The 27,507-nt window shown below is 68.5% G+C and overlaps 2 protein-coding genes across 2 annotated transcripts in view; one reads left to right on the top strand and one right to left on the bottom strand.

Annotated features, from left to right (window-relative positions):
- The first annotated feature begins 1,423 nt into the window (after window positions 1-1,423).
- Window positions 1,424-3,353, top strand: CIDEC (cell death inducing DFFA like effector c). Its single transcript, XM_026109994.2, has 6 exons — window positions 1,424-1,452; window positions 1,844-1,916; window positions 2,076-2,217; window positions 2,298-2,447; window positions 2,618-2,802; window positions 2,909-3,353. The coding sequence occupies exons 2-6, from the start codon at window positions 1,867-1,869 to the stop codon at window positions 3,099-3,101; spliced, it is 720 nt and encodes a 239-aa protein (XP_025965779.2). The 5' UTR covers window positions 1,424-1,452; window positions 1,844-1,866; the 3' UTR covers window positions 3,102-3,353.
- Window positions 3,354-5,446: 2,093 nt separating this feature from the next.
- The window catches only part of ZFPM1 (zinc finger protein, FOG family member 1), a 32,201-nt gene continuing 10,140 nt past the window's right edge, over window positions 5,447-27,507 (bottom strand). Inside the window, exons 2-10 of the mRNA XM_064519799.1 lie at window positions 25,380-25,526; window positions 23,966-24,061; window positions 13,109-13,242; window positions 10,243-10,345; window positions 9,353-9,562; window positions 9,041-9,265; window positions 8,858-8,953; window positions 8,626-8,769; window positions 5,447-8,522 (exon numbers count right to left, since the gene is read on the bottom strand). Of these exons, the coding sequence (XP_064375869.1) occupies window positions 6,376-8,522; window positions 8,626-8,769; window positions 8,858-8,953; window positions 9,041-9,265; window positions 9,353-9,562; window positions 10,243-10,345; window positions 13,109-13,242; window positions 23,966-24,061; window positions 25,380-25,526 (3,302 nt within the window). The 3' untranslated portion in view covers window positions 5,447-6,375. The remainder of the gene's footprint in view (window positions 8,523-8,625; window positions 8,770-8,857; window positions 8,954-9,040; window positions 9,266-9,352; window positions 9,563-10,242; window positions 10,346-13,108; window positions 13,243-23,965; window positions 24,062-25,379; window positions 25,527-27,507) is intronic.

Genomic DNA, 27,507 nt, shown 5'->3' with positions numbered 1-27,507 from the left:
AGGAAGGTACGGATGCACACGCGTGGAGGCATTGATGCACATATGTGGAGCTGTGCATACAGGCACACATACCCACATGGAGGATATAGACACATGCAGACGTATGCCGGCAGACACACGCATACGTATGTGCCGGAGGTGATGGCTCACGGCAGCCGGCACAGCCCGCCTGGCCCTGGGAGCAGCTCCCCACGGCGCTGCGGCCGCCGCCGCGCTGCTTCCCCTCCGGCCGGCTCCGGTCTGGCGGTGCTTCAGCAATCCCCGCGCCCCTTCCCGAGGGAGCCGGCTGTCGCGACGGCTGCCCAAGGCCCCGCTGACCTCAGCCGCCTCACGCGGCGCGGGCAGAGGGCCCGGAGACGCTCACTCCACGAAACCAGCCGGGCCCAACCGCGCTAGCAGCCAGCGGAGAAGCCCCTGGGGCGCGTGCCGGGACGACAGTCAGTGCGGGCCGGCCGGGGGCTTGCTGGGGCGGCCCCGAGGATGCTCCCTCTCCCAGGGTGCTTGCTCGGGGCGGCTGGAGGACCATTGCTTGGGGTGCTGGGAGGGAGCTCGCTCGGGGCAGCCTGCGGGGCGCTCGCATGGGGCGGGCTGGAGGATGCTCGCATGGGGCAGCCCAGGAGGAGGCTTGTGTGGGGCAGGCTGGAGGATGCTCGTGTGGGGCCCACGGAGGTTGCTTGAACAGGGCAGCCCAGGAGGATGCTCGCACAGGGCGTCTGGAGGATGCTCGCTTGGGGAGGGATGGAGGATGCTCGTGTGGGGCATGGGGAGGGTGCTCAAACAGGGCAGCCCAGGAGGATGCTCACATGGGGTGCCTAGAGGATGCTCGCACGGGGCACCTCGAGGACGCTTGCATGGGGCAGGCCAGAGGATGCTCGTGTGGGGCAGGCTGGAGGATGCTCGCTTGGGGAGGGATGGAGGATGCTCACGTGGGGCATGGGGAGGGTGCTCGAACAGGGCCGCCCAGGAGGATGCTTGCGTGGGGCATCTGGAAGATGCTCGCGTGGGGTGGCTGGAGGATGCTCACGTGTGGCGGTATGGAGGATGCTCACGTGGGGCAGGCCGGAGGATGCTCGCGTGGGGAGGGATGGAGGATGCTCGCGTGGGGCAGGCCGGAGGATGCTCGCGTGGGGAGGGATGGAGGATGCTCGCGTGGGGCAGGCCGGAGGATGCTTGCTGCGCGCAGCCCGGGAGGGCGCTCGCTCAGGGTGACCTGGGAGGACGCTCGCTGGGGACACCAGGAGACACTCGCTCCTTGTCCCTTGCAGCAGGGCAGGAGTGCCAGGCTGGCCCCGCCCCCTGTGCTGGCCCCGCCCCCTGTGCCAGTTGGCGAGGAGGGGATTGGCTCAGGCAGCAGGGGCGGGGCCTGGGGGGTGGAGCCAGCGGGTGGCAGCTATATAAGGGGAGCGGGGCAGGCAGGAGCAGCTGGTGCAGAGGGTCTGGTGGCTGCTGGAGGTGAGTGGGGTGGGAGCAGCGAGGCTGCTGGAGGTGGCCCTGGGGCCAGGTGGGTGGGATGGGTGGGGGCCGGAGCTGCCCCGGGTGCCTCTGACCCCGCTGCTCCCCGCAAGGGCCCCGGGCGAGGGTGCTGCCCCATGTCTGCAACTCACCTTTGCTCCGCTGCTGACTCAGGGCCCCACGTGCTGCTTTGCGCAAGAGCCCGGCTGGCAGAGTCCGCCACCGCTGCTGTCCCGGCCAAAGGGCAGGCGTGGCCCCTGCGTAAAGGCTGCCGGGGCGCTGGCTCCCCATTGCACCAGCACCGAGTGCGGGAAGGTGCTGCGGGTGCAGGGCTGGTGGGAAGGGGCTGGAGGACGCTGCTGCCCAGGGCTGAGTCCTTCCTTCCTGGCAGGCTTGACTGCACTCCTTGCCAAGATGGATTACGCCAAGTCCCTCAGTCTGCGCCTAGCTGACCCCATCTCCAAGTAAGTGCCAGCTCTGGGGGGCGATGGAGCCCCCCCGGCTTTGGTGCCTCTTGGCCCCTGGACTGGATGTGCTGGTCCCCAGTGATGGCTTGGGGAGGTGGCACTGCCTGGGGCTGGTGATGGTCTCGGGAGCCCCCTGATCCCTCTGCGCCTCCCCAGATGCGTCTCCGCAAGCGCCTCCATGACCCAGCAGCTGCTGTCGAGCCCGGCGCCGCGGCCCCGGCCCTACCGCGTCTACAACTGGGACCGCAGCCTGCGCAAGGGCATCATGGCGCGGAGCCTTGCCGAGCTGCTGCACCAGGTGAGCCGGGGGCTGGCTGCCCGTCTGGCAGGGCTGGCTGTCCGGTGCGGCCCCCTCCCCACCACCTCCACCCCTTGCAGGTTCAGAGCGCCCTGTCTGCACCGGGGCCCATCTCACTGGTCCTGGATGAGGACGGCACGGCCGTGGAGACGGAGGCTTTCTTCCAGACGCTGGAGGAGGGCACGGTGCTCATGGCCCTGAGCAAGGGGCAGACGTGGTGTGCCTCCAAGGTGAGCACCCGGCCTCAGGACGGGGCCCTGGGGCGGGCAGGAGCCCCGTTCAGTGGGGCTGCGTCCCCCTGGGAGCAGCAGAGTGACGCTGGCTGGGGGGCACTGGGGAGGCTGGGGAGCAACTAAGAGGAGGTGACGCTGCCCCATGACTCAGGGCTGCTCTGCCCTAGACACCAGGCTACCAGCTGAGCCTGTCCCACAAGCCGCGCCGCAGGATCGACGTGGCCTGCATCACCTTCGACCTCTACAAGACCAGCCCCAAGGACCTGGGCTGCCTCAACGTCAAAGCCACCCTCTACGGCACCTACAGCATGTCCTACGACCTGCGCTGCTGCGGGGCCAAGCGGCTCATGAAGTGAGTGCCGGGCGGCTGGGGCGCCCCGGGGGGGCCATGAGACCCCCTTGGTGGGGTGCTGGGGTGGGTGCAAGGAGAGATGCTCACCCGCCTTGTCCCCACGCAGGGAAGCTCTGCGCTGGACGCTCTTCACCATGCAGGCCACGGGCCACGTGCTGCTGGGCACCTCCTGCTACATGCAGCAGCTGCTGGATGCCACGGAGGAGCCCAAGGAGGACCACGCGGAGAGCACCCCGGCCCTGCAGAGCCTCCTGCCCCGCAGCCTCCCGCCCCCGCCCCGCAGGAAGACCCTGCAGTGAGGGCTCGGCCCCGCGGCCCCTCCGCACACCCCAGGGACGCACGTCCCATCCCTCCTAGGTCAATGCACGTGGGGGGGCTGCTCACACCCCGTGTGGCACCTGCACTCCTTCCCCCTGTCCCGGCTTGGTGCAACCAGGGCAGTTGGGATCTGCCTGGATGACTCTCCCTCGCACGTCGCTGGCTGAATGTGGCCAGGTCTTCTGTCTGCTACTCTGTAAATATATTTATTTAAGTAAAGCTCCTGTACTCCAGCCTGCAGTGTTGTCATGGTCTGTGTCCCCTCTCCCGCAGAGGCGCTGGGCTCTGCCTCCTGCCTGGGCTGGAGGAGGGCCCTGTCCCGCTGCCAGCGACCTTCCCCGGGGAGCTGGTGCATCGTCCTCCTCCGTGTCCTGCCCTGCTCCGAGCTGGGGCCCAGCCCCGCGGCGGGGAGCAGGGGCGGTGCTGCCCCGTCCCAGCTCTGCCTCCCTCGGCACAGCCCGCGCTCGCCCCGGGCCCCCGCAGCCCTACTTGGCGCCGGGGCCGTGTTGCAAGAGCGCGCGCCGGGACGCCTGATGCAAGAGGCACCCGGGGAGCTGGGGCTGCTGCGTTTCTCCCCGCACGAGGCCGGGCACGGGGCTGAGCTCTCCCACCCGCCGGCGCTGCAGGGAGGGTGGTGGGTGCCATATGCCTCCCCTGGGGATGGGGTGAAGGGGCTCCTCTGTCCTTGCCCATGCAGGTGGCTGCAGCTGGCGCCCTGGGTGCATTGCACCCACATCCAGCTGTGCTTCCCTGGGCAAAACACTGCCTTTGCCTCGCCTGAAGGCAGCGAGGTGCTGCACGGCCGCCTGTTACCTGCGGGAATCGGTGCACCTGAACCGTCCCCTCGGTGCGGCTGTGGCACCTGGAGCAGAGCCCGCGGGGAAGGAAGCACCCGTGTCCCCTCCGCAGCTGCAGCCCCTCGCGCTGGCCGGTGCACGGCTCGGGCAGCCGAGCCTCGGTGGTGCGACCGGGGGAGGCCGGCACGGCCCTGGCCTTGCACAACCCCATTGCTGCAGCCAGGGCCGCGCAGTCCCTGGCACGCTGCCTGCACCGCGGGCCCGCGGGGACCAAACACCCCCACGGCTCCAAGGATACCAAACTCGGAAGCAAACAGTGCCTGGGTTAATTCGGGGGGTATGATGACCCGATGGGTGGACGGGGTGCCAGCAGGCGATGGCCCGGCTCGCTGCACCGCCGGCTTCGGCCTGGGCGCGTGGCCGGCACACCGACCTCCCAGGAAGCAGGACGCGGCAAAACCCACTGCTGAGCATGAGCTGTTTTTGCAGCCGGCCCCCAGCACCCGCGGTGGGGGCTCAGGCACCCAAAACTCACCGGCCCTCCCGGAGCTCGCTGGCTGCAGCAGCTGGGGTTACAGCCAGAAAACAGCCCTAAAACATGCGCCTGGCTTGCCAGCACGGGGATCCCAGTGCCTTCCCCACCAACCGCAACGCAGGAGACACCGGCACCCCACTCACCCAGCCGGCTACCAGCCCCTCTGCCGTGTGGGGCAGCGGGTTCCTCGGCAGGGTTTGGGGTCCCCCCGGTGCTCCCGGGTGTCGCAGGCCAGCCTCCAGCGCGGGAACCCTCTCACGTGGCCCAGACAAGCAACCAAGAGCAGAGCTGGGCAATGCAGCCCAGCTGTGGCTCATCTCAGCCTGGGGCTCTTCATTAGGCAGATAATTAACGAGTCATCAGCACCGGTCCCAGCACCTGCTGCAGGCGGGGGACCAGGAGCTGGTGGCTGCCACCGGCCCCGCGTGGCCCATGGTGGCTCCTGGCTGCTGCACCCTGGCCCGGCTGGGTGGCACAGATACGTGGCATGTACGGGTGACAGGGAGGGTGGCACAGATGCACAGCATGCTTGGGTGAAAGGGTGTCACAGGTAAGTGGCATATATAGGTGACAGGGAGGGTGGCACAGATGGATGGCACGCATAGAGGACACAGGGTGGCATAGAAGCATGGCATGCATGGGTGACAAGGAGGGTGGCATAGATGCATGGCATGCATGGGTGACAGGGTGGCAGAGATGCACAGCATGCACAGGGGACACGGCACAGATGCAGGGCATGCAGGGAGACAGGGTGGCATGGATGCACGGCATGCATGGGTGACAGGGAGGTGACAGTGACGCTGCGCTTGGCCCCCCCGTTTGCAGGCTCTCCCTGCCACCCCGTGGCCACACACGACAACTACACGTGTCCAGTGTCCCTGTCCCCAGCCCAGTGCCACGTCCCCAGCCAGGGCCCGCAGCCGGGCCCGGTGCCCGCCGTGTCCCCCTGCGGGGACAGGTCCCCCCGCGCCCCGCACCGAGGCGGCAGCCCGGCTTTATTAGACATATTTATTTCTGTACACACTTATACACACGAGTCCCGGGGGAGCTTCATTCTCGGCTTCAGTGCTGTCTCGTTCCAGGGGCCGGGCCGGGCGCGTGGACCCACCAGACCGTGGATGGGGAATGGGGGGGGCGGTGGAGGGACAGGGCCACGCACACACACGCACACGCCTCCCGGGGCCGTCCCCGGCCTGTAGTGTCTATTTGGGGGCACCCCCTGCCCTGGGTGCCAGGCTGGGGTGCCCACCTTGCCGTGCCTCAGTTTCCCCGCAGCACCCACCCCGGGGTGGCCGGGGGGCGGTGAGGCACGGCTGGGGGGGGGCCAGACCCGGCGAGGGGCCCTGCAGCGGGCCGGGGGCAGAGGTAGGGGCGCTGCGTGGGCGCCTGTGGGGGGGGGGGGCACCCCACAGCCCATAGGTCCGCGCAGGAGGTCCGTCCCCGTGGTGCAGTGGGGGAGCTGGGGCCGGCCGAGCTGCGCGCGGAGCCCCAGCCGGCCCCATGGCTGCAAACCCGCCCCCCACACGCCGGGCAGGGCGCCGTGGGGCGAGCAGCGCGCGCGTGCGTGTGCGTGTGCCGAGTTTCCTTTATAAATACACAACCGGCAGCTCCAGACACAAGGTCCCGGGCTCTCCCCACCTGCAGCATCCCCACCTGCAGCATCCTACCTGCAGCATCCCTGCCGCTGCATCCCTGCTGCATCCCTCCCTGCTGCTGCATCCCTCCCGCAGCATCCTCGCCCACGGCATCCCTGCCCACAACATCCCAGCCCATGGCATCGCTGCCCGCTGCATCCCTGCCGCTGCATCCCTGCTGCTGCGTCCCCGGCCGCTGCATCCCTGCCTGCAGCATCCCCGGCGGGCGAACCGCGGCCGAACCCGAGCGCCGCGCGGCGCCGGGGCGGAGCGGAGCGGCGGGGGGGGCTTATTTGACGTGCTCGGCGGCGTGGGAGGAGCAGTAATACTTCTTGTGGGCGATGAAGGTGGAGAGGCTGCTGAACCTGATGTTGCAGAGGCGGCAGTACCGGTGGTTGCCGTTGGGCACGGGGCCCGGGCCGGCCTTGCCCGGGGGGGTCTGGGCGCCCTTGTCCGTGCAGGCGGGCGGCGTGGGGGGCTGGCGGCCGGCCTCCCGCGGGGCCTCGGGGGCGGCGGGCGAGGCGGGGGGCCGCGGCGAGGCGGGCGGCCGGGGGCTGCCGGCGCCCGGCGCCTCTTTGCCCTCGCGGCCGTTGAGGCTGTCCTTGCGGGGGCGGGCGGGCGGCCGGGGCGGCGAGGCGGCGGGCGGCGGGGGCTCGGGCGTCCTGCCGGGCGCCGGGGCCTCGGGGGCCGCCGCCGGCTTGGCCACGAAGAGCCCGTGGGCGCTGCGCAAGTGCTCGGCCAGGTCGCCCTTGACGGCCCCGTTGAGCGGGCAGTAGGGGCAGGCGGGCAGCGGCACCTTGGCGCCCTTGGGGTACCGCTGCAGCCCGTCCCCGGCGCAGGGGTAGGCGCCCGCTGCCTTGCCGCCGGGGACCCCCGGGCTGGCCGGCCTCGCCGCCGCCGCCGCCGCCGCCTTCTCGGCTTTGGCGCGCTCGGGCTCGGCGCCGGGGCTGCGGCGGCCCTGCAGCACGGCGCCCTTGAGCTGCTGCAGGTGCTCGAGGGCGCCGGGCTGCAGCGGCGTGGCGGGGCAGCGGTACTTCTTGTGCGCCAGGTAGCCGTCGAGGCTGTGGAAGCTCACGCGGCAGGCGGTGCACTCGTGGTAGTCGGCCAGCGGCGGCAGCGCCGGGGGGGCCGCCGCCGCCGCCGTCGCCGTCGTCTCGCCCGGCTGCAGCCGCGGCTTCTTGCTCAGGTCGATGGGGCCGTCGGCGTCGGGGCTGGAGCCGGGCGAGGGCGGCTGGGGGCGCGGGGGGGCCGGGGGCTCGGGGGGGCGGCGCGGGGGGGCCGGCGCCCCGTGGAGCTCGTAGAGCTTGCGGCGCTTGCGGGTGCGCAGCGGCTGGGGCGGGCCGGGGGCCTTGGCGGCGCCGGGGCGGCGCAGCGGCGGGTCGTGGCGCGAGGCGCAGTAGAAGCGCTTGTGCACCACGTAGGTCTCGTGGCGGCTGAAGCGGATGTTGCACGCCTCGCACAGCGTCTTGCTGGGGTCCTCGTCCCCCTCGTCCACCGAGCTGCCGGGGCTCTGGCTGTCCTCGCTGCAGCGCCCCGCCGCCCCCTCCGACGCCTCCGGCGAGCCCGCCTTGGCGCCGGCCTCCTCCGCCTTGGCCTCGGGCGGCGTGCCGGCGCGGCCCCCGGCCCCCGGCCCCTCGGCGCCCCGGGGCGTCCCGGCGGGCGCCTTGGGCTTGCGGGCGGCGGCGGGGCCGTCCTCGGCCAGGTGCCGGCTGGAGCAGTAGAGGCGCTTGTGCACGTAGTAGTTGTTGATGTTGTTGAAGGTGATCTCGCACTCGAAGCACGTGGCGCCCTTGGGTGCCGGGGCGCCGGCGTAGAGCCCCGGCGGCGCCGCGCCGTGGCCCTGCTTCAGCCGGCTGTGCACCAGCTCCGACATCTTGGCCAGGATCTCGGAGGCCTGCGGCACCACCGCCGCCTCGTGCCCGAAGAGGTACTGCGGCAGGAAGACGGTGCCGCCGGCCGTGCCGGCGCCCGGCTCGCTGGGCACCGGGCTGGAGCCCGGCGTGGGGCTGGCCAGCTCCGACTTCACCTTGCCCGCCTGCAGCCCGCGCGGCGACGGCGTCCGGGAGCCGGCGGCCGGCTCCGCGCCGGGGCTGCCGGCCGGCTCCGCCGCGACGCCGCTCTTCGGCGCCTCCGCCTCGCCAGCCGGGCTGTCGGCGGGCTCCTCCTTGACGCGGACGGGCGGCGCGGGCTCGGAGGAGGAGGAGGAGGAGGAGGAGGCGGCGGAGGAAGGCCCGTCGGCGGCGGGGGCGCCGGGCTCGGCGGCGGGCGGCGAGAGGGGGCCGGCGGGCGGCGAGGCGGGGGGCGCGGCGGGGGCCGGCGGCACGGCGGGCAGCGGGGCGTGCAGCACGGCGCGGGGCGGCAGCGCCGGCAGCCCCTCGGCCAGGAAGCTCGGCAGGCTGCACTTGAGGGCCGGCGCGTTGTTCGGCTGGCTCAGCCCTGCCGGGGAGGGGACGGGGGGGGGGGAGAGAGGCGCCGGCGTCAGCGCCGCGGCATCCCGGCGCCGTGCCCCGTGCCCGAGGCGCCCGCGCCGCGTACTCACCCGGGGCGAGCGCTTTGGCGGCGGGCGGCCCCGGCGAGTACAGCTCGCCCTTGGCGCCCGGCTGGCAGATCATGTGGCTGGTGACCAGGTGGCTGTAGAGGATGTCCCGCGTGGTGGAGATGAAGCCGCAGCTGTGGCAGACGCCTGCAAGGGGGCCGCGGCGGGGGCCTCAGCGGGGCGCCCGGGCCCGGCCGCCGCGGGGGGACGGCCCCCCCCCGGGGACCGCACTCACCGTTGAGGGTGTCCGTGTGCACCTTGAGGTGCCGCTCGCAGTTGGCTTTGGTGGTGAAGGCGGACAGGCAGATCAGGCAGACGAACGGCCGCTCCCCTGCAAGATGCACGGATGCGTCGGCGCCGAGCGAGCGCGGCGGCCCCCGGGATGCCGGCGCTGCCCGTCGCGGATGCCGTGCCGTACCGCTGTGGCTGCGCATGTGGATCTCCAGGGAGCTGGCGCTGGGGCAGCTCTTCTTGCACTGGGGGAAGGGGCAGACGCGCTCGTTGGGGTAGCTCTCCTTGGGCTTCTCGTCGGCGGCGGGCGAGGCGGCGCTCTGCCGGCTGGCGCAGTAGTACATCAGGTGCGCTTGCAGGTTGCGCTCGCTGCGGTACCAGATGCCGCAGTCCTTGCAGGGGAAGACGTCCTCTGCGGAGGGGAAGGGACGGGTGGCGTGGACCGGGATGGCTCCCCCCCCACCGCCTGCCCGCCCGCCCGCCCGCCCCGGGCACTCACTGTTCACCACGGCGGTGGCCAGGATGGCCGCCATGCCCGCCTGCTGCGGCAGCAGCTGGATGTCGGAGCGCAGCGCCGCCGGGTAGGGCGAGTCGCCGGGCTCCGCTTGCGCCGCGTGGTTGGCGACGGCCGGCGGCTCGGCCACCACGAAGGCGCGCACGGCCTCGTCCTCCCGCACGGCGCGCGTCGTCTTGCACCACAGGGCTGCATCTGCCGGGCGGCGAGGGCAGGGCGGTCGGCGGCGGCCCCCGTCCCGCACCCTGCAACGTCCCCGGCGCGGGACCGGGGCAGCGGAGCCCTGCTGCCAGCCCAAATCTGGGCCCCGCTGCCCCCCGCGGCACCCGGCTGCTTTCGCCCAGCAGTGGCTAAGCCCGGGCTCGCCTGGAGATGGCGGTGTCAGCCCGTGCCTGAGCCGCGCTGCCTGGCACGGCCGGGTGCGGGCAATGGTGCGCGCACCGAATTCTGCACCGGTGCTTGCACTGAATTTTGCAATGACGCTTGCAGCGAATTTTGCACTGCTGCTTGCAGCGAATTTTGCACTGGTGCTTGCGCCAGCGCTTGCAGCAAGGCCTGCACCGGCCTTTGCGTGCTGGGACCCTCCTGCCTCGCATCCCCTGGCGCCGTCCGCAGCGGGAGCCGGGGACGGGGCGGCCCGGAGGGACCCGGGAAAGCCCAGGGGACTCGCAGCAAGGGGGAATGAGCCGGGTGGAGGGGGAGCCACTGCCCTGGCCGGGCGCGGAGGGCCGGCAGGACTCGGCACGGTGGGCAGCGGGAGCTGCTGGGTGCTGGCACTGCTCGCGGGGACGGGGGGGAAGAGCCCGGCTTGCGGGAACCTCGCGTTAGAGGAGACGCGCGCCGGCGAAGCGGGGCGGCACGGTGCGAGTACCAACCCTTGCTGTAGACGACGGCGTTGGCGTCGGGCTCTGCGGGCACGAGGGGCAGCCGGGACAGCCAGCAGCTCTCGTCTCCCAGCACCAGCGTCACGGGCGGGCTCTGCCGACAGCCGAAAGGCAGGACGGTGAGGCCGGGCAGCGGGCGAGGGGCGCAGCCCCCCCCGTGCGGCCCTGCCAGCCTCGGCCCAGGGCTGCCTCCCTGCGTCGCTAATGAATATTAATGAGCAGAGGAAAAGGGGGGGGGAAATTAATCTGCCTGATCCTCCGATGGCTGCCGCGGTAACGATATGAAATCTAATTATTCGTCCCAATATTTCTAAACCCTCAAACTCAGACTGACAGCCTCAGCCAGTTTAGGCCTTATCGCCGTGAGGAGCCGAGTGCTTGCAGCGTGATAAACCGCCGGTGCACACACACACACACACACACACACACACACACACGTGCACACGCGTGCACACTGCGCCGGTGCCCCCGCGCACCCACGCATGCCGCTGTGGATGGTGCAGGGATGCAGCGCGGGATGCGGGATGCGACATCCGCCCCTCTGCGTCCTTCCCCGCTGGGCCCATCCGCGGGGCAGGCAGGCGGGTTTGGCCGCTCTGCAGAGGTTTTGCCATCATATCTGCAGATTTGCTGCGTGCACGGGGAGCTGGCGGGGGCCCGCGGCAGCCGGGAGCCCCATCCAGCCGGGGGACGCCCTGCGTGCCGGGCCGCCCGTCCCCGCTGCTCTGGCAGCCGCCGCGGCCCGGCCGCGCTTCCCGCCGTCGGCCCCAGCCCACGCTGAGAACCTGCCTTGTTTTCCCTCGAACAAAGAGGTCAGTGTCTCCGCTCTGAACCGGCCCCGATAACCATCGGAAACCCTATCTGCGCCGCATCCGCCCGGGCCGGCGTTATCTGGGGCAGCGGGGAGCCCTCGCCGCCCGGCCTCACCGGGGCGGGGGCGGCCGTGCAGCACCACGGGCGCCCGGCGGTGCGGGGAGCAGAGCAGCGTCCCTCTCATCAGTGTCCCGAGCTCTGCCGGTCCTCAGCCCTCGGTCCTGGGGCTGAAACACCAGCTACCTCTGAGCTCCCGCAGCATCCTGGGGGACACGGATGCACGGAGCGATGCTGCTGGCAGCACAGCAGCTAAGGCCGCCCGCTATCCCCGATCCCCCCCGCGGGGGATCCGGCTCCCACGCCCCCAGACCGATGCCCGACGCACATCCGACGAGACGCCCGACGCCGAGGCTGCAGCCCGGCAGCGGGGCCAGGCGTTCGGGGGAGACCTCCGCCGCCTCCCCCGCCAGCGCCAACAACAAAGGCGCAGGGACCCAAGGGCGACAGCCCCTATCAGGGATGGAGCTGCGATTCCTTCCTCGGTTCCCCAAGCAGAGATAGGGTGGGAGGCGCGCGGCGCAGAAAAGCAGGGCTGGGAATCATCAGCCCGGCTCGATAAGGGAGCTGCTGAAATGGGAGCAAAAATATTTAGACAATAAATGAAGTATCAGAAAAAAGCCGCGCATATCTTTAAGAAATCAATCATCCTGTACCGGGTGTCTGGACACACGGCGCCAACCGGGAGATAGGGAGCCAAACTGGGCAGATAAGGGTTAATCAAGGATTTAATTCGGCAAAGATAAACGGGCCTGAGCTAAAAAAAAAAAAAAAAGAAAGAGAGAGAGAGGGAAGAGGAGGAGGTGGGGATGGAGCCAAGACTTCCTGCGAGATCTTCCAGCCTCGGAGACCCCCGGCTGGAGCTCCCCCTCTTCGCACGGCTCCGGGGAGGGGACGCTGCAGCTCGGGGATGGACGGGGAGGACGTGGCATCCCGGCAGCCCCGGAGGACCCGCGATGCCCGAACCGGCCCGGGCAATGCCCGCCAGCATCCCTCGTGCAGGACACGAGGCCTGCAGCCATCCCGATAACACACGTGTACGTATGCCTATGCACGTGCATGCACGCACACAGATGCGCGTGCCCACACGCGTGTGCAAACAGGCACGTGCATGCACGCGCGCTGCCTTTGCAGCAATCCCCATCTCCTGCGCAAGCCCAGTGCGCTCCCAAACCCCGCCGGAGGCTGAGCCGTCAGCCTGCCCTGGCGAGACGAACGCGTGCCGCCGTCCTGGCCTGGCCCTGGGCGATGGCACACCGACACTCGTCCCTGAGCCAGCGGCACGCTGGGCCGAGGGTGCTGCTGCCAGACTGCATGCCCCACCACCGGCAGCCACAGCTCCTCCTTGCTCCAACAAAAATGATGCAAAACCCACGGGAACAGGCACTAAAGCTGCGGGAACCAGACCCGCTGAGGGCTCCCATCCCCTCGCCCTGCCACGATGCTCTGGCCGTCCCCGCAGCCCTAAAAGCTGCCCACGGCCGCCGGCACCGGCACCTCCTGCCCCTCTGCAGCAGGCGGCACAGCCCGGCACCTCCCCGGTGCGCACAGCCAGGGTCCCTGCGGCACAAATTCGGGGGGGAAACCCAGACCCGGAGTTCCTTTGCAAGCCCGAACGAGGCTCGGCAGGCAGCAGGCCGCCACCGGGATTTCAGGAGCTATCAGCCGGCTGTGAGGAGCCGCGCTTCGCCAGCCCGGCACGGCGGCGATATAACCCCGCCATGATAGGTACTAATGAGATTAGCAGAGCGGGAGGCTCCCGCGGGCGGCTGCCGACCACGGCGCTCGCTGCCGCGCTCCAGGGGAGCGAGTCGCAAGGATCCGGCCATGGCGCGGTTCCCCGGGGGCTGCTGCAAGGAACAGTCCTCCAAAACCCGCCTCCTCTCCCCAAACTCTCCTCTGTAGCAGGAGCTTCCCGCCCGCATCCCGGCCCTGGTCCCGGTCGGAGCCCCGCTCCCGGGCCCCAGTGCCGCGCGGTGCTCCTTACCGTCTCGTTCTGCCCCGGAGACGCCGGCTCGCTGTGGATGCTGCCCTGGAATGGCCCCCAGGAGAAGCCCTCGGGGAGGCTCCGGCGGGCCCGCACGCGGCTCTCCCCCGCCAGCACGGCCAGCTCCAGCTCATCTGCGGAGAGACAGGGACAGCGTGAGGGCACCTCCCGGCACCGGCAGACCCGGCTTGGAGACATCGGGTCCCCTTGCTTGGAGACCTCAAGGTCCCTTGCTTGGAGACCTCGGGGTCCCCCTGCTTGGGGACCTCAAGGTCCCTTGCTTGGAGACCTCAAAGTCTGCTTGCTTGGAGACCTCGGGTGTCCCCTTGCTCGGAGACCTCCTGCCCGGCGGCTCCTTCACCCGCGGCGTCCCCAGGCGTGCCCGGAGGTGCCGCGGCCCTCCGAGGCGGGGGCTTGGTGGGGGACGGCAGCAGGAAGAGGATTTCATGCGGATTTGGGGAGGATGGCGTGAAAAGCAAACCCCAGCGGGACAAAGCAGCCCGAGCGGCCGAAGGCGGGACAGCCCCAGGCAGCTCCCACGCGCCGTGGCCGGGGGGGACGGGACTGGCCGCGCACCCCCGGGGTCCCAGCCCGCCGCCGCGGCGCGGCGGAAGGAGCGCTTCCCATCGCAGCGCCCAAAGTCGCAGCCGCTTCAGGGCTTAATGGCTTCGATGATCTGATAAGCCTCCGGTTTAATGGGTGAGATAACATGTTAATACACTATGAAGGCTGCTCTAAAATGTTTTAACTGGGCCTTTGTCTTTCGGAGCGCAGATAAGATGGCAGGTAACCAATAGGCAGATGCACGCGCACCCCACGCCGCTCACGAGCGAGGAGCCACCGCGACGGCCGGACGCACAGACGCTCCCTCGGCGGCTGCCGCAATGGCTCCCGGCACCCCGGGCTCCTTCCAGCCGGAGAAAAGGCGCCACAGCGGTGCCGAAGGGCCCGGCGTCGAGGCGGCGTGCCGGCACCATCCCCGGTGTGCAAGCCCGTGCCTGCACGCTCCGCTCTGCCCGCTGGCTCTGCCCCTCGGGAACGGAGCTGCAACGGGGCAAAACCACGGCCTGGCCCCGGCTCGCGGCTCCTCTCGGCCCGGCCCCAGCGCCGGCTGCCCAGGGCATCGCCGAGCCGCGGCCAGCGCCGGGATCCCGGGGGCGGGGAGGAGGCTCCGCTTGTTCGAAGGCAAATTGCTTTCAGAAGTGGAAACGCAGGGAGGATAAAACGATCCCACGGCTGCAGAGATTGAAATCTGATGTGTTTATTAGCCGGGCTGACATCTGGATCCTCTCTGCGCCGGGGTTATTCGAGGTGAGTGCTGGGGAGCACTGGGCGCAGAGCGCGGTGCAGAGCGGCCGCCCCGGGCTGCCCCCGGCCGCCGCGGTGAAGCCTCCTGCGCCCCGGGCTGGCGGCTCCGTGCGCATCCCGGCGGATCCCGGGCACCATGTGGCCAGCGACCAGGCTGAGCGAGGCCGCGGGATCGAAACGGGGTAACCCCACGTCTGCAGCCCAGCGGGGAGAGACCTCTGCAAGGGGCACGTTGCAATCCTGGGCTGCAGCCCGCACCGTGCCGGGCAGGTTGCAGAGCTGACCACGCTATCCAAGATGCGACCTGAAGTTTGGGCCGGGATGCAGCCCGAATTGTGCCAAGCCGCGTTGCAGAGCTAACCGAACCGAAAAGGCTGATCACCCTGTGATCTTTCTACTTGCCAACTTATTTCCAATGGGTGACTTGCACCTGATCCCCAAAGCACCGGTGCCCGGCACCACGGCGCGTTACCTGCAGCTCCTCCCCTCTGCCCGGGTGCACGAGAGCCGCCGGCTCCGGGCGGCCCTGCCGGGGCACTGGGCTCGCTCAAGCTGCCCGTCGAGCGCTGGCGCGGGCACTGCCGGAGGAAAGAGGTGGCTCTTTGGGAACCCATCCCCGTGCGAGCCCAACTGCCACCTCCTCTCCCCTTGCCCCCCCTTTTGCCCCCCTTCCCCACGTCTCGCTGGTAATCAGCTGCGTGTGGGTCAGGAGACCATGTCTCCGAGATAAGAGCGTTCGCCTGACACTTCCCATGTCAGAGCACTTCATCTTCTGTGTATCAATCCCCAGCAGAGAAAACACACAGGCGCTGATAAAGAGAAAACCGTTCCAGGCAGGGGGACAAAAATAGTGCCGCCGCGGCCAGCCCCAGCGCCCCGCGGGATGCTCCGGCCCCCGAGCACGGCCGGGCGGCTCTGCCCCGAGCAGGATGCAGCGGCCGCCCGGGACCGGCCGCCTGCCCGGGACAAGCAGGAAAACGGTGATTTCCAAAATAAACACGTGGCACCGCTGCGTTCCTCCTCCTCCGGCCGGGCACGGCGCAGGGGAAATAACACCGAGCCGGAAAAGAGAAGGCCGCGGAGGTGCCGCGTATTTATATTTTCAGGGCTTTAGAAGCGAAGCCCAAGCCGAGCGGGAAGCCGGAGCGTGCCGGGGGGCGCGGGAGCCCGGCCCAGCTCGCCAGCAGCCGCAGCAACCTCCCCGCTCAGCGCGGGGGGGGCAGAGTCCCGGCGTGCTCCCACCGCGGCTGCGTGCGTGCCGCCTCCGGGGCTGCCCTGGGCGCAGGAGCTGGGACGTCGGCTCGCGGTTTCACCGCCCTGCAGGTTAACGCAGTTCCCGTTTATCTAATCTCCCCATCGGCTCCCGGCGAGGCGGCACCCCATTGGCTCCGGCCTGCCAGCCGGCCCGGCGGTTATCGCAGGAATTCCTATCTCCGAGATCATTAACCAAATTGGGCAGGGATCGGGCTGTTTGCTTTGGATTGCAAAGAAAAGCAGCAAAAAGGAAGGAAGGAGGGAAAAATACAGCGGTCGGGTCTGGGAAGCTCGGCCCTGCCGGGTGCACCTGCCGGGGCCGACGGCGGCAGCGCGCACGCTCTCCTTGCATCCACCCCAACGCAGCCCTTCGCACCGCCCCACCGCGGCACGGGACCCCGCAGGGCTCTAGCACCGCTAACCCCGGGTCTCCCATCCCCGCAGCGGCCCGGCCCGGCCCTGCTGAGCTTCCTGGAGCCGTCCGGGAACATCCCAGCGCCCCGGCTGCTTCCTGCACCCCTCTTTTTGCCCGTGGGATAACCGCGCTCGCTCACCTAGGCGCAGTGCTCTGCGCTTATCTCCTCATCAAGAGATTTCAAAGAAATAGCCTGAGCTATGCTGGAGAGCAAAGATTAATCCTGTCATCATACCGCTGCCGTTTATCAGCTGATAAATGAAAGAGAAAAAGCACGGCTGCCATCTGAGCTCCCTCCTGCAAAGCCCGGGCGGGCTGGGGCGGCTGGGAGCGGGCGGGGGGCCGGGGGCCGTCACCTCGGGGGCCTGGGCACGGGCTGCCGGGGGGGCTGCGGTCCTGGCAGCGGCGGCCACGTGCTCCCTGCGCCTCCTCGGCTGCTGCCGGGGCGCTGAAGAGGTGTGCAAGGAGGAATTAAACCTCCGGGGTAAATCCCTGCTCATTGCTCAGTGCCGGTAAGGTCTTATCGCGCTGCAAAGCACCGCGGGCCAGGAGGGCAGGAACTGGGTCAAGTACGGCGACACGCAGGCACAGAGTGCACGGCACGCCGGCATCGTGGGCCGGCTGAACCCAGCCCCGGCCCTCCCCGGCGGCTACAACACGCATCTGCACAACGCCGCTCACAAGTGACCGAAACCATCCTTACGGCCACGGAAATACAAAGTGTAACAAAAAGGGGGGGGTGAGGATGTGCCGCCCACCTTGGTGGGCGTCCTGGGTTTGCTCCTGGCTGCTCTGGGGGTCTATGTGCAGACGCACACGTGCACACACACGCATGCACACACACACACACGCGTGCACGCTCATGCCTGCCCCTGTGCACACGAACACACGTTCGCGTCTCCTCCAGGAGCGCGGCGCAGCCTCGAAGCTCGCAGGCGCCAAGGAGGCGGGAAGGGCAGAGGCTGCCCCGGCCGCGCTCACCGGCCTGCGACCCCCGGACCGGCTCGCGCCGAGCTCAGTGGCCCTGGAGAGACCAGCCGGGGCCGTGTCCCGGAGAGGAGCCGGGGTGAGGGAAGCACAACACCTTCCCAAGCAGCTCCTGGCTTCCAGGGCCTCCCTGCGCTTTCCCCGACCATATTCCCGAAGCTTTAATCAAATACGGGCTAATGAATCAGATCTGCCCTTCTGAAAGGATCTCTGATTTGAGGCTCCGGCGTGTTTGCAGCTGCCTGGATACTATCTGGATAAATACTGCTATCAGGGAGTCATGCGACCGCTTCCCAGCACGAGCGGCCCCGCGCATTAGTCCTATTAATACCGCGCTTTCCGCCCCGGCCCGGGGTGCTGCAAGGCCGCGGGTCACTCGTGGGACACCGCGGTGCAAAAGCCAGCGAAACACGAAAGCCGGCCCCAAACGATGCCGTGGCTCCGCGGCGGCGTGTGCGTGTGGCCGCCACCGCCCCCGGGACCGTCGCCGCTGGGCATCGCCCCGTTCGGCGCCCGGCATCCCGCCGGCGCGGCCCCTCCGCCGCACACCGCAGCTTCTGTTTTTAGCAGCTGCTAAGGCGAGGCGGAAGGAATAAATCCTGACAACTCAACTAGCGAAATGATGTGATGGCACCGCTCAGATAAGATGGAGGGAGCCGATTGGGAAGAGTCTTAAGCTGCGAACACGCAGCATCTCCACTCTTCACCTCCGCTCACAAAGGGAAATCTCTCCAAAGGGGCTAAGCAGATTATCCCGGCTTTGCCGTCCCGCTGCCGGAGCAATCAGGGCAACCGCGGGCGCAGCGGGCTGAAGCAGCGCGGGCGAGGGGGGCGAGGGGGAGGGCCGGGCGCCCGAGCATCCTCCGGTCCCCGCGCCGGGATGCAGGTGGATGGCAGGGAAGCGCTGGGGGAAAGTGCGGACGCGCCGGGCGGCGAGGGGGCTGCTGCAGCGGGGGAGGCAAAGCGGAGGTGCATCGTGGCTTGCGGGAGCGAGCGGCTCTTGGAGGAGCCCCTCGGGCTGGCAGGGACCATCCAGGCCCCCGCGGCTCCGAGCCAGACCGCGCTCCCCGCGCCGCTCCCGCTGCAGCAGGCGCCTGCCCGGGCGGCACCGGCCCCGGGGCCAGGGGGGAGCTCGCCGCCCTTATCGCTCCCAACCATCGCTCGCGATTTATTGATTTCTTGACTCAGTACAACAGCAAATCTTTATCGCGCTGAACCCTGACCCCGGTTAATGGAGGAGCTGTTACCTACCCGGAACGGCGACGCGGGCGCTGCCCGGCCTCGCTGTGGGGCCCCGGTGCCCCCAGCCCGCCGCGGCGCGGGGGCAAACCCGCACCCCCGTGCCCGAGCCGGCAGGCACAGCTGGCAGGCGAGCGGCCACGTGGCCGCCGGCGGATGCGCCCGTCCTCGCCGTGCCCGACGGACGCACCGCTCACCCGCCCGGCGGGCGCCCCGCGCCCCGGCCCGGCGCCCTGCCCGAGCAGGATGCGTCCCGATAAGGCTCCCGGGACGTTTGCACTGGGGGTGTTGCTGCCTCCTGCAAAGCGGCTCCCCCCGCGGCAGTGCAAAATGCCGGCCGTGAGGAGGAGGAGGAGGAGGAGAGGGCTGAGGAAGGCAGAGGAGGAGAGCAGCGGGAAGGGGGGCATGGAGGAAGGCAGCAGCCCACCCTTTTCAGTGCAGACAATAAGTGCTGCCCGGGTGCGCGATGCTATCGCAGCTCATCTCGGTGCCGAACGCGTGCCCCCCCGGCCGGGATCCGATCAGCCCTCGCAGGCCGGGGCGCTTCGTCGCATCTCGGCCAGCCGCGGCGGAGGGGGAGGAATAATCCACGGGAAGAAAACGAGAAAGCACCCGGGGAGGACGAAAACATCCTGGCTCCCCGAAGCTGCGGGTGCCACCGGGGCTGGACCCCCCGTGCCAGGACCTGTGGGGATGGAGGCCACGGCGGCGGCTGGGCACGAAGCCCCCAGGGCCCCGGCGTGCCGGGGGGAGCGGGGCCGCGCGCAGGAAGCCCAGGCGGGAGGAGGAAGCGGAGTTAAGAGCCCTGAGCCGCTGCCCAGATACGATGAGCCAGAGAGATATCCCGTCCGGAAAAGGGGAGGGGGAAACCGCAGCGGGCGGGCGCCAGCCCTCGGCGGCCACCGGCCCCGGCCCCGCACGCGGTGCCACACCAGCGGGCATCGCAAAAGGGGTGGCACTGCCTTCGGGGCTCTTGTGCCCAAAACCTGCAGGTTTTTCTCCTCCCCAAGGGAAAGCGGAGGGATGGGGACAGAGCGGGGCACTCTGCCTCTGCGTTTCAACACTCTGCTGCTGCCAGACACGGGACATCCCTGCTGCTCCGTGGGAACGGCCGGCCTGAGCATCCCCCTATCCCAGCAGCATCCCAAACTGGCCCCAGCGTCCCTCCATCCCAGCAGCATCCCCAAACTGGCCCCAGCATCCCTCCACCCTGGCAATGTCCTCAAACCCACCCCAGTGTCCCTCCATCCCAGCAGCGTCCCCAAACCTGCTGCAACGTCCCTCTGTCCTGGCAGCGTCCCCAATCTGGCCCTGAACGTCCCTCCATCCCTGCAGCATCCCCAAACCTGCCCCAGCATCCCTCCACCTCGGCAGTGTCCCCAAACTGGCCCCGGCGTCCCTCCACCCCAGCAGCATCCCAAACCTGCCCTGGCATCCCTCCATCCTGGTGGTGTCCCCAAACTGGCCCTGACGTCTCTCCCTCCCTGCAGCATCCCCAAACCGGCCCCAGCATCCCTCCACCCCGGCAGCGTCCCCAAACCGAGGACCGGCACCCGCCTGCCAGGGCGCTGCAGCCCGCGGGCACCTGGGCAGCACCAGCAGGGCCCGGGTCCCCTTTGTGCCCCCACCCAGGACAGGGCTGTCCCCGCCAGCTGCCGCGGTCGCTCCGGGCACGGAGGCTTTGCCCGCGCGGCGCTCGCCTGGCCGCGGCGCGGGACGGGGCTGCAGGGACCCCTCACTCCGGGGGCTGCAGCCCCAAACCCCGGCTCCTCGCGTGCCCCCTTCACCCCACAGCCTGGCAATCTAAAACAAATACGGCTATCTGCGGCTCAGCTCGGCTCCGAGCGATAAAGAGACATAGCTGGAATAATTTTTCCCACCCACACATACCAAAGCAGAGGGAAAAGGGGAAAACAGCGGTGCGAGGCAGCCGGGCGCGCACCCGGCCCGGCGCAATCGGCAGATCTCGCGCGGGCTGTCCGTCAGGACGCGCTGTCCCTCCGCGCCGTGCCCTGCTCGCCCCGATAATAAACCTTGAGGTTTGCACACAAACTCCAGGCTGCGAGAGATTATTCAGACAGGAGTCACAGTGCAGATAAACACAACCGAACAAGAGAGGGAGGCGAACGGGAAGGGGGGAGGCGGGGAGGAAAGGGAAAAAGTTTGCAGTTTGCATTGAGACGTGCAAAAGAAGAAAGCGCTCCCCACCCTCGGCGCGGCGTCGTGGGGCCCTCCCGGCACGTGGCGCGGGGAGGCCGCGCGAAGCCGGGATGGAGACGTGCCGCCCCGGCGATCTCCGGGGATCCGCAGGGATGCTGGTGCCCCAGTCCTGCCCCACGCGCCGCACGGGGCATCTGCAGCGCGGCCGGCCGCGGGGCTCGCGCCAGGGAAGAGCGCAGCCCTCGGACCCCGGCGCCAGGCCCCCGCGCGCCTGGATAAACAGCTGAGCAAGCGCAGCCGGGCTCACGAGCCCCGGCGAGAGCTTTAGGGTGCCAGGGCCCACGGGAAAGGATGCTCCATCCCCCGGCGAGGCCGCAGGGATGCGGGGTAGAGCCGCGCGGAGCAGCTCCCGCTGGGGCGTGGGGCAGACCCCCGCCACGCGCCAAGGGACCGAGGTGGAAACCTCTTTGCAATGCCAAAACACCGGCTCTCCGCCCCGGAGAGCGGCTCATCGCCGCCGCGATGCTGCCACCAGCCCTGGCCCGGCTGCCCCAGCCTGCGGGACGCCTCGCCCGGGCCAGACCTACCTGGAAGATGGGTTTGGCGGCAGCGGCGCCGCGGGCTCCCTGCTCCTGGCGGGGAGGGATGTGGGTAGGCGATAAGGCTGCTTTGGTGTGGCGGCTGATCGCTATCGGGCGGCGGAGGCCGAGGCGGCGCGGGGGCGGCGTGCCGGGGAGCGGGGGCCGCTCGCGGGAGTGGTGCCGCGTCCCTCCGTGCCCGCCGCCCTGGGGCTCTGCGCCCCCTGGAATGAAAAGCCTCGTCCCCCCTTCTCCCCTGCGGAAAGGGAATCGTCCCGCAAACGGGCCTGGTTTCCGATGGATCTGCACCCGCCGGGCCAGCGCCGCATGTGGATTCGCTACTGTGTAGTAACGCGGTTGAGCAGCCTCCCACTCATCGGGGCACCGACCTCCTCCGTGTCCAGCCGGAGCCAGGAAAGCACCGGGTTTGGAGGGCTGCCTGCGTTTGGAGGGACAGAGCGGGATGCCCTGGGGGCCAGGCGAGCCGGCGGGGAGCTCTGCGCTGCCGGCCCGGCTCCAGAGCAGAGAAGCAAGTGAGAGAACCGACATCAGCTTGCAAGGAGCAACTGCGCGTGGTGCTCCGAGCCCGTCCGTCTGTCGAGGACGGGGAGAGGGAGCCAGCGGACAGCGCGGCGCAGGAGCCACCTCTGCCGTGGCTCTGTGCGGGGTCTGACTCAACGGGCTGGGGGAACCGGGGAGGGTTGGGGGGACCGGGGAGGGCAGGAGGTCCCCCATCCCAGGAGGTCCCCTGTCCGAGCGGGTGCGACGCCCGGCCCCGAACGCGCCCCAGCAGCACGTCCAGCCCCGGCCCCGGCTCGCCGGCCAGCCCCGAGCGGGCCGGAGAGGCGGCCGAGCGACCAGGAGGCAAACGAACCGGCGCAGTCCATCTGCAAACGCTCCCAAGTTGAGGATTATAGATTATAGCTATCAGCTATTTGCATATCAGAATTCGGAGCAGCCAGCCCCCTCCGGCGAACAAGGTCATTTCAAAGATAAAAAATACTCCTGCTCCCTCGCCTTCTGTGCACGCCTGGCACGTCCCGGCCGGGTCCCGGCAGTGGCGTGAGCAGCCACGAGCCCCCTCGGGGAAGCCCTGCGCCCGCGTGGCTGAGCACGAGCAAAACTCATTGCACCGGCGCTGGGGTCGGTGGCTTCGCAGCCCCCCGGGAAGGGCGCGGCCGGGGCCGAGGAGCGGCGAGGCGCAAACAAAGGCGCCCGGGAGCAGCGGCCGTGCCGCCTCCTGGCCCCCCCCGCGCCGCATCGCCGCGGCTGCCATTGCTGACATACGGCGGATCCTGCCAGATAAAAAGAAAATTCAGGCTGCTCAGAGTTTCCCTTTTTGCCAGCTCCATCCCTGATAAGTGCAGAGCCTGCAGAGCGCCTGATAGACGGGCTATCGCGGCGGTTAGCGCGAGAGGAACACCCTATCGCTGCAGCATCGCCGGACCGCCATCAACTCCCAGCCACACAGAAATTAATACCACTCCAATTACCAGAATAGAGATGGGCTGGGAGAGGGCGATAATAAAATCTCTTTTACATAAAGAATGCAAATAACCAGCTCCGGCGGAGGAAGGGGGAAGGGGAGGCAGGGCGAGAGACTTTCGCCCCCGCGCCGCGGCCGGGGGCCGTGGGGAGCCGGGCGGCCGCGGGGCCAAGGGCCGGGGAGCAGATAAAGCGGCGATAGCGGCGGCCCTGCAGCTCCTTCCTGCCGCGGCATCCCGGAAAGGCCGGGGGTATCAGCGGGGCCGGCGCGCGCTTCCCCTTGGCCGCGGCGCTGGCCGGCTCTGCCCCGTGGCGGCTCGGTCCCGGCTGGCACTGCCACGGGAGCCGGAGCGCGGCATCCCCTCCCCGCTGCCGCGCCGGCCGTCTTGGCGGTCGTGGGCACGGAGATGGCAGCACCGCGAGCCCCGCGCCGCCTCCCGGCATCCCGCGGCACCGAGGTCACCCCTTCCCGTCACGTGCGGAGGGAGGAAACGCTGCTCCGCAGGGAAAACTGCTGGGAAAACACATGGTGGGATGGTGCGGGCGGCTTCCCCACGAGCTGCTGGACCCGGGTGGAGCATCCTTGGCTGCCGCGCGGTGACAGCTGGAGCCCGAAACGCGAGCCGGCGCCCTGGGATGCCTCCATCCATCCATCCATCCATCCATCCATCCATCCACCCTCCCATCCATCCCTCCAACCTCCCATCCCGCGCCGCGCCGGGCACCAGGCCTCGGCGGCTCTTGCGGAGATGACGAGATGCTGATAGACAGCAGCATTCGCTACTTGGGGTTTTGATAAACATCGCGAAACCGCTCGAGCTTTTGTCTTGTGGTTGCCCGGATGCTATCGAGGTGCCCTCGCGAGCGCGTGGAGGTGCTGGCCGGCGCCGGGGCCACGCGTCCTCCCGCGCCGTAGCCAGCGTTCGAGGTAAACCCGCTGCCGGGGCAGGATTCACCGGCTTTGCTCCGGCGGCCGCCCCGTGCCGCGCACGGAGCTCGGGAGGTGACCGCGGGAGAAGTCCCTGCGGTCGTCATACGCCCAGGCCTCCCGTCACCGGCCCTCCGCTGGGCTCGGGCCACCTTTTCCAGCAGGGAACGAGCGTTTCGGGAGCCTGCGGCCGGACCTGTCTCTGCCTGACCGGGGGGGACGCGTGTCCAACCGCCCCAGGGATGCAGACCGGTCTCAAGAGGGACCGGCCAGCAACGGAGCCGCCCCGGTGCCTCTCAGGCACCCGAATCTACCCGGACGCCCGCAAAAGACTGAGAGCCGGGGATGAGGATGCACACGCTATTAAAAAAATTAGGATCTTGTTATCCAGCACAGCAGCTGGGTAAAACCAAGAAAAAAGCCCCCGGCAGGCTCCAGGGCCGTGCTCGGCTCGGGACGCCGGAGTGGGCAGACGGAGGCGCGTCGGGAGCGCGGGCACTCACCTGGCCCGCTCCAGGAGCTCGGCTCCGGGGGGTTTTCTCCGGGATCCTGTTTCTCTGACTCCTTCGGGCTTTCCAGGGCATCCTTAGCCTCTGCCTCTGCAGCGAGATGGGAAGACACACCGTCACGCGCGCGGAGCTTCGGATACACCTCCCGCCGGAGCCGGGACCACCGGGGAGGCGAAACGCCCTCCCGAGGCTCCGAACCGCGGAGCCGGGACGGGGCGAAGGCAGGTGCCGGGCAGCCGGGGAGGGTCCCGCGCCCGGCTCCCGCTCCCCGCCCCGGCCCCACGCCGAGGCCCCACTCCCGTCACGGCTCTATTTGTGGCGTATTCATAGCAACTCGATAACACTTATTTTCTCCATTAGCTGCTGTTGGAGATGCAGCAGATAAGGCCTATCTGCATATGACAGTGCGGCAGATTAGCGCCCAAAGTACATGTTTGCCTTCGCGTCCAGGGCGGATAACCGGAGCAGAGCCCAATCGATAGGCGCCATAGAGAACACCCCGGGGTGACGTCACCGGCATTGCAGATTATTAATACAGGTGATAAGCGGAATGATTAACATCAAATAAATCAATCACCGGGTATAAAAGTCCTATTATTTTTGGCTATAAATCAAAGTGCCTGGCATATTGATTTTTATCCATCGCGCTGAAAGCTTTAGTGGCCGTTATTGCTGCTCGGCGTTATCTCCGCTATCACCTTTTTATCAAAACAGGCTAGTGCCAGGTGCAGCTCTCCGCCTGGGCTCCCAGCTCCCTCGCCCCCAGCCCTGCGCCCGGATCAGATAGGAGCCACCGCTTCCTTCGCGGCAGCACCGCCGGGCTGCTCCGGCCGCCCCGGCCCACGGAGCTCGGGGCTCGCGCGCGGGACGCCTGCGGCCGGGGGGGCCGCGGGGCCGGTGCCCGGCGAGGAGGGCTGCTGGCGGCGGAAGGAAGCCGGCGCTTCCCCGGAGCCGCCTCTGCCCTGCCGGGGCCCGAGCGGCTCCACGAGCGCCGCGCAGCCTTGCCCCGCCGCCGTTTATCTCAAAGGGCGCTGCAAACATTAACTGCTCGGGATTTGCCCCCACCTCCGCAGGAAGGAGCCGGCAGGATATCTAGGAACTGGCTCAGCCCGGCCCTGAAACGCAGCCGCCGCCGGGGTGGGGCGCGCGGCTGCCGGCGGCAGGCAGACGGCAAGCCGGCCGCGCAGTGCTGCACCGTGCCGTGCTGCACCGTGCCGCGCCATCCGGGCTGGCTCCCCTCCGGACGCGTGCCCGTGCAAGCCGGGAATGCCGGCCGGAGCCCCCAGGGCTGCTCCCGGAGCACCCTCACTCCCCGGCTATTTGCACGCCGTCGCCGTGGGGTGCACGCGCGGTCCGGCTGCGGACGGGGCGGGATGGAGCACCCACGGGTGCCGCGGCGCTGGCTTACCGGGCAGCTCGCGGCAAGGTTCGCCTTCGGGGCTCGGGGCGTCGCGCTCGGCGGAGCCCTCGCGGTCCGAGGTGGCCCCCTCCCTCGCCGAGGGGCTCGCGTCCCCCGCCGCGGCGTCTTCGCCGTCCTCCATCTCTCCCAGGGAACCTGCCGAAACACGAGGGCGCGCGGGGCGGTTAGAGGGGCGCATGCGGCATGGACCCCCCCCCAGGGAGCATCAGCCCCAGCCGCCTCGCTTTATAGGACATCCCGGGGATGCAGAAGCCCCCCCGGCTCCCACCCTCTCCGGCGATCCCCTGCCTTCCTTCTCCATGGAAAACCTCCCAAACCAGTCAAAATGAGGGGGTTTGCCCCGCTTCCCATGGATGGGGTTGACCCCCCCTGGCTCGCCCCAGCCCCCGTCCTGCCTCTGTCCCCACGGCTGCGTGCACCGGGTTATTCCCAAACGGGGAAGCGACTCCAAAACCGAATCGGTGAGCAACCACCCAGAGCCCTTCTCCCGCTCCAGCTGGCCCCGAGCTTCCCACTCCGAACAGCTGGGTTTCCCTGCTGCATTTACAAGCTCGCGCGGGGGCCGTTCATACATCATCAAGGGAAACGTCGCAGGGTGTGAATGCAGCTTTTACCGCTGCATTTATAAACTTGCACAGCCGCCCTATTTTTGCATCATTGAGGGAAGCGTTTCAGGGCGCGAATCCCTCGGTGCCTATGCACGGCACTTTCCCGGGCGCATCGCAGGTCACGCTGTGGGTGCCACGGTCGGGGACGTCCCCGCCGGGCCGCATGCACCGGGGGGGGGACGGCAAACCCTGGCACCGGCTGGACCCATGGCCTGGTCCCCAAGATGCCCCAGCATCACTGTCTCCATGGCAATGCAGCATCCCCTCGAGGAGCAGACCACGAGCCCTTAAAAACTCATATACAAATATAAATATATATATATATACACATATAAAAACGCAGCTGGCTCTTAACGCCCGGCTGCTGGGCGCGGGGATGCTCAGCTCCCGCAGCATCGCCCCTCGCCTCCATCCCGGGCCGCCGGGCGCTTCCCGGGGGGGCGAGGGCAGAGGCCGGAGCCGGGCGGCGCGGGGACACGGCGTGGGGACACGGCGCGGGGACACGGCAGCCCCAGCCGCTCGCTCGCCGTGACTCCAGGCATGTATATTTACACCGGCAGAACAAAGGCCCATAATCTATACAAAGCAGACAACAATGAGCGTGAATAAAGAGGCTGCCGGAGAAGGGAAGGCAATTTATTCTAATTCTGCTAATTTCAGTTCCAGCACAATTAAAAAGGCTCTGATAATATTCAGAAACAATCGCCGGCTAACAAATCGTTTCTCTCGCTGTAAATGAAACATTGTTAGGCTAATTTTTCCCTTCACGCCTTCGCGGCTCTCGGGCTTGTGATAAAGTTAACCCGAGTGCTGCCTCCTCCCCAGCTCGCGCTGCCGGGACGGAAGCGGGATGGGATCGGGACAGGGGGTCGGGGCGCGGGAGATGCTCGCCGGCCGCCCGGTCCCCTCCGGCCCCGGGGATGCGCGCGGGATGGGGAGCCCCACGGCGCCCCAGCTGCGCGGGTTAAACCAACCACCGGATAGCTAAAAAAACGAAAAAAAAGGAGGAAAAAAAAAAAAAAGGGAAAAAAGAGGGAGAGCGGGCGAGCGAGCCAGAGCAGGGAGCAGAGCGTCATTTCTCCGGGATTGCTGGAAGCCTTCGCAGTTATCACCCCACACAGCCTCCCTCAGCTTGCCTGATCTGTCTATTCTTCATTAAGCAAATACGCTGAAATGGAAATGAAAACATAATAGCTATTTGATTCTCGCTGAGATATTTTGCATATTGGTTCAGTGCTGATAGTGGAATTTCATCAACTCCCTTTTTTCATGCTTTAAAACTGAATTACTGAGGCTGGCTTTACGGAGAGGGGAAGAGCCAAAAAACGCACCGCTCCAAGATCCTCCGCCGAGACGATTAACTCTTCTCCCTCCTCCTCCTCCTCTCTCTCCCTCTTTTTTTTTTTTTTTTTGATAACACGGAAGGATTTCTTTATTTAAATTACAGCGATTGTAAAAACTTACAATAACCGGCAACGATGCGCCCGAGCTAAGCGTGCCGGCTGCCC

The sequence above is a fragment of the Dromaius novaehollandiae genome, chromosome 13 (assembly GCF_036370855.1).
Source record: "Dromaius novaehollandiae isolate bDroNov1 chromosome 13, bDroNov1.hap1, whole genome shotgun sequence".
In the NCBI taxonomy this organism is placed as follows: Eukaryota; Metazoa; Chordata; class Aves; order Casuariiformes; family Dromaiidae; genus Dromaius; species Dromaius novaehollandiae.
Note: the sequence above shows the minus strand (reverse complement) of the source record. Positions and strands in the feature narration are given on the sequence as shown.

What these genes read in the sequence shown, in the direction of transcription:
- CIDEC (XM_026109994.2), top strand. Translation starts at nt 1,867, where the DNA reads ATGGATTACGCCAAGTCCCTCAGTCTGCGCCTAGCTGACCCCATCTCC. An exon ending in CTAGCTGACCCCATCTCCAA is followed by an intron (nt 1,917 to 2,075) that starts GTAAGTGCCAGC and finishes GCGCCTCCCCAG; the next exon opens with ATGCGTCTCCGCAAGCGCCT. An exon ending in GGGGCCAAGCGGCTCATGAA is followed by an intron (nt 2,803 to 2,908) that starts GTGAGTGCCGGG and finishes GTCCCCACGCAG; the next exon opens with GGAAGCTCTGCGCTGGACGC.